This window comes from Meleagris gallopavo, chromosome 3 (assembly GCF_000146605.3).
Source record: "Meleagris gallopavo isolate NT-WF06-2002-E0010 breed Aviagen turkey brand Nicholas breeding stock chromosome 3, Turkey_5.1, whole genome shotgun sequence".
Classification (NCBI taxonomy): domain Eukaryota; kingdom Metazoa; phylum Chordata; class Aves; order Galliformes; family Phasianidae; genus Meleagris; species Meleagris gallopavo.
Window position 1 is genome coordinate 32,065,650 of NC_015013.2, and position 5,162 is coordinate 32,070,811.

General features: G+C 40.6%; 1 protein-coding gene across 1 annotated transcript in view; it reads left to right on the forward strand.

Annotated features, from left to right (window-relative positions):
* The first annotated feature begins 120 nt into the window (after positions 1–120).
* NDUFS6 (NADH:ubiquinone oxidoreductase subunit S6) overlaps positions 121–5,162 on the forward strand; it is a 6,485-nt gene continuing 1,443 nt past the window's right edge. Inside the window, exons 1-2 of the mRNA XM_010708612.3 lie at positions 121–302; positions 2,365–2,418. Of these exons, the coding sequence (XP_010706914.1) occupies positions 159–302; positions 2,365–2,418 (198 nt within the window). The 5' untranslated portion in view covers positions 121–158. The remainder of the gene's footprint in view (positions 303–2,364; positions 2,419–5,162) is intronic.

Here is a 5,162-nt window from a genome sequence, read left to right on the forward strand (position 1 = left end):
CGTTACCGGCCCCGCCGCCCCGACAGATGAAGACCACTCCTCTACTCGTCGGGCCGAGGGCGCCCTCCCGCGTGAGCCGCGCGCATGCGCAGTGCCGAGACCAGGCGGAGGAAAGGGCGGAGGACGCGCATGCGCACGCCCGCTGAAGCGGGCTCAAGATGGCGGCGCCCTACGCGACCTTCCGCTGCTTGCTGAGGCCTTGGGGGCGATCGGTGCCGTTCCGTCAGGCTGCTGCTGTCTCCATTCGGTTCTATGGTGTGCGGGTTGCCGCCACGGGCGAGCTGGTGACGCATACGGGGCAGGTGAGGGGCTGTGGCGGAGGGTCTGGGCTTTCTCGGGCGTGAAGCCGGCAGGTAGTAGCTGAAGGAACGTTTTTATCTTATGTCATTGTGAAGCTACAGTGTTTGCATTTTCTGCCCTCCGGAGCCCTGGATAGGCTGAACCTATCCGTGATCCTGTGTTGTTGTTGTTTTTTTTCCCCCCGTGCTGATGTACCCATCTTGCAAATTCCCTTCTTTGTGGCCTGAACAAAGTACTGCTCCATAGGCAAGCATTTTCAACTTGTTTCCCTTCATTTTGAGTATATGTATGTCGCTCCATAATGAGCGTCTTCTATTTATATCTATAGAACCCACAGCAGATCCAATGAGTGTGATAATACTGTTTGGTAGAGCAAATTCTAAGCTACAAAGAGCTACTTAGGAATATAGTCACCACCACTAGCTGTGCATTTTGGCCAGCGATGAACAAAAGTTTGTATGCTGCACTCATAAAACTCTGCATCAGCCAAGATGATTTGCTGTTACCAGTGTTGAAACACAGCACCCACTGCCTCACTGTGCTCTTATGCACTGTTTGGTCTCCATCAACGGTGAGCATGCATCCATGAGTGTCAGTGGGTGACACTTTTTCTTCATAGAGCAATTTGCTGGCATATCCTTGCTTCATCTGCATTTCCTTGTCAGATGCCATGTTGTCAGACTGCCTCACTGCTGTCATCTGTCACATGGTGACAAAACGTAATGGAATATTGTCAGGAAGGTTCAATGCAAGAGAGGAGTCAACTCTTTGAAAGGGTGGATAATAGCAGGACAAGGGGAAATGGTTTTAAGTTGAGGGAGGGAAGATTTAGTTTGGATGCCAGGGAGAAGCTCTTTATAGAGAGAGTGGTGAGGTGCTGGAACAGGCTGCCCAGAGAGGTTGTGGATGCCCCATCCCTGGAGGTGTTCAAGGCCAGATTGGATGAGGCCATGGGCAGCCTGGTCTAGTATTAAATGGGGAGGTTGGTGGTCCTGCATGTGGCAGGGGGGGTTGGAGATTCATGATCCTTGAGGTCCCTTCCAACCCTGGCCATTCTGTGATTCTGTGAATTTCTACTGCCATACCACCAACATCTGCCTCAGATGTGAGCCAGTGTAATTAAACAGGAGGCATTACGTTTAGAGAAACCCTGCATAATAATTCTGAGTTATTGCAACTCTGTAGTCCATTAGTTCTGATTAGAACGTTCTTGTAACATGTTTAGTTCTTGGCAGTCTACTGCTGTTAGGTGATGGTTGAATCTTTAAGTTGATCCATGAAAAATGCAGAGGAAGTTCTTTGGAAATTAAATGTTTGCAATTTTATGAACCAGAGTATCTAGACAGCATGCAATTTCTGTCAGATAACTGGCTTACAGTAGAGTTGAGCACTTCCTTATTGAATGCATGCTATAGAATTCATTGTTGTTGGATGCTATGTAGTCAAAACTTGTGTGCATGTTTTTAATCATAAGTATTGTAGTTAACAAACACTGTGATCTGAATGCAACAATTGATGCAGTTGAGATGTTGATAGATAGGAGGTAATCTTGTGTAACTACCTCCTGAGTATGGCAACTAGAGAGAGCCATGTAATGTTTTGTGGAGTTCTGAAAGAGATGTGGCTGGTGCAGTTGATGTTAGAAGGCCATATATATGGCTACTTGACTGTTTTTCATATATATTAGAAAGTTTTATTTTATTCATATACATATGAATAAAATTTTATATAACCTTTCATAGTTCAGTTTACCTTCCAGATGGCACTGTGGGCTCAAGGAACAATAAATCTATTGGTGTTTCTGGTCATCTCTAAGGCTTCTATTTACCGGTTTTAACCACCTCTGCCTTGCTGCTTCCTGCCCCTTATCTTCTGTTTTCCAACCTACGTTTACTTGGAGAAAAAGGGGAATTTTTTTTTCCTGTGCAGTGCACACTGGCAGGATGGTGACAATTGAAACTTGAGAAGCGCTTTAAATAATTTAGTCTTGATAATGTCCTTAGCTTTTGTAATCTTTGTTTGTGGTCAAGATTTTTTTAAATAACGTGAAGTTATGTATTTCAGGTGTATGATGAAAAGGATTACAGGAGAGTTAGATTTGTTGGACGGCAAAAGGAGGTAACCTATTACTACTTTCTCTATGGGGAGTGGGAGTAATTTTATTTATTAACGTGTACTATCTGTCGGTTACTTGGATTTGTAGCATGTTTTAGTTTTAGACAATCTTTTATGCGCTTACAATATCTTTAGGCAGGAAAACATTACATATTATAAATGATAATCAATAACAGCTACCCAGAAAACACATACCAGACTTATATTTTTGAATACTCAAATTATCTTATTGGTAAGTTATACACTGAGGATACCAGTAATTTTTTTTATGTGTATTTTAATACTTCAAGTTATATGTTACCTGTGACTTACCCTAGAAACTCAGATTCTAGTTAAATCACAATGCTAGTATGGTTATGTTTCTATGCAAAATTATGGTAACATGAATTCTGTGACATACTACATTTAAGAAGAGGAAAGAAATCCAAAACTCTTAATTATTCTCTCTGTTTAAGAAAGATGTCCTTTAAGAGTAACTAAATTCAGAAAGTTCTCAACATGCAATAGTGCTGTATTATTCGTAAGAAATACCTGGCCCTGTTTTTCTGTAGGGATTGTGTTGCATGACATGTGACATTGCTTGGTTATTGACTGAAGTTAGGCCCTTCAAACATGTTTTTAATATTTCTTCTTTTCCAAACTACCAGTTAAGTTTCAAAACTGGAATAAGCTGAATAAAGACTTCCTCAGATGCTTTATCTGGTCTTGTTGACATGCTGGCCTTTAGAAGAGAATCAAATATTGTTTTAACTGTTCTGTGTTCACTAGTGCCTGAGTATCTCACTATTGTGTTAGTGTTAACGCTGTAAATATATATGCATATAAAAGACATTAAGATGTGGTAGATTTTTAATGTGTTCACATGTAACTATTACCATTCTAATTAACCTAATTCTTTTAACTATATTTTTGAGTTTTTATGTTGAGTTTTCCTCCATTGAATCAGGAGTTTCATAAAATATGAGCTATTTAACTCATACTGCGTAGCAAAAGTAGGAATTCTACATGGGGAAATAGTTAAAGGAGAGTGTCACTGAACATGTATTAAGCAGTTTACTCCTGGGAGGATCCTGATCAAGTCTTTCCCAAATGCAACGCTTGTTTCTGTGTTACTAGGAGATGCACTTTGGCTTTAATTCTCTAGAGATTGTGGGTCCCCTGATGTGCTTTTGTGAACAATTTATTTCTGGATCATTTTTTTTTTATGAAGGAATTCTGTAGTTCATCCCTTGCTCCACTTTTCCCAGCAAATGGCAAACTGCAAGTCTATTAAGCACCATCAAATGCTTGATTTTAATTGTAATGTCTGAACCAAATTTGCGTGGCTTTACTGTTAGAAGTTTCCCAAATGCATTTTGACTGGTGGTGTTGCAACTTTGCAGAAGTATCTACAATCTTAATGCTGTCTTGTTTCTGAAGCTAGCTTGCTGTGTCTTCAATGAAGTTTGACCACATGCCTTGGTTTGGCACATGGTTTCTCTGAGCTCATGCCAGCCTCTGGGAGACAAGGTCCAGGTTATTTGTATATATGTATATATTTCTGCCAGTCTAATTGTTTGGCTAATGGAATCCATGTGTTTTTGTTGAAATCATTGTTCTCTATGCTGGGTCTTGAATGTTTAACTGTAGAGAATCAGGGGATTAATGATCTCTGGTAAGGATCTAAAACAGTCAGCTGTGAGAAGACTGAGAATGGCAGATATTAAACTGCCAGCCAGGCTGCAGCCAGGACAGAGTAATCTTGTTCTTGTGTAATCCCAAAGATACCATAGAATCTAATACCACGCACACCTTCCACTTCAGCTGTACCTTTCCTATTGTGCCAGTGCAGCAGCTGAAGCTGTGAGATTAACTAACAAAAAATATTTCCTAAAACTCAGATTCCTGCATGTTAGTGAATTTTACATGCAGTGTAATAGATAATGCCTTATTTGGGTTTTCATGTATTTTTTTTAATAAACTTGCATGTGTAATGTTATCTTTGATAGAAATAGTTTCGTGACCTAGTTAGACAAAGATAGCTTAGATGGGTGGAAAAAAATTGCTATAGATTCTACCTAGGTGCAAGTCACTCAGTCACATGCCTCTGACCCACTCAGGGAATGGTTATGTTTTGAAGTTGTGTAGACATGCTCTAGCAGAAGTCATGCAGCCAGTTACATCCAATTCAGGAATTGTGTATAAGGTAAATCCACAGAGCAGCATCATGTTCAGATTGGTTTTTTTTTTTGTTTCTGATTTGGAACAATTTGCTTTTCTAACTGTTAGCCACTATGGTAATGTTTTCTTCAGCTTCATGTGCAGTGGTGGAATAACTTGTGTGATGGGAGGCTCTAAGCTATTGGCAGTTGTTTCTTTTCTGACCTTACTTGTCCCACTGTTATTTTTGAGTTTATCAGCACAGTGTTCTTGCAGTTTTATCATCTAGTGGCTAAAGTACAGTACAGAGGCAGCGTCAGTTAAATATTTTCTATTTTCAGCTTGTTCCTGCTCACCTCTTTGCTGAATCTGGCTAGGTCATGTTGTAAGCCTGAGCACTGTGTCAGGGAAAGGGATGATTTTTGCTGAATTTAACGTCTTCAATTTGCTGATCTATTTTACAGCACAACGTAAGTTGCTGCAGCTGTGGGCAAGATGGAGGGAAACATTTTGGAGCTTCTCTAGATGGCTGCAGTGGAACTATTTGGGGAAACAGTAAACAGCACTTGTTTTCTGTTTGGTTGCCTTTACCACTCAAAAGCTTTTTT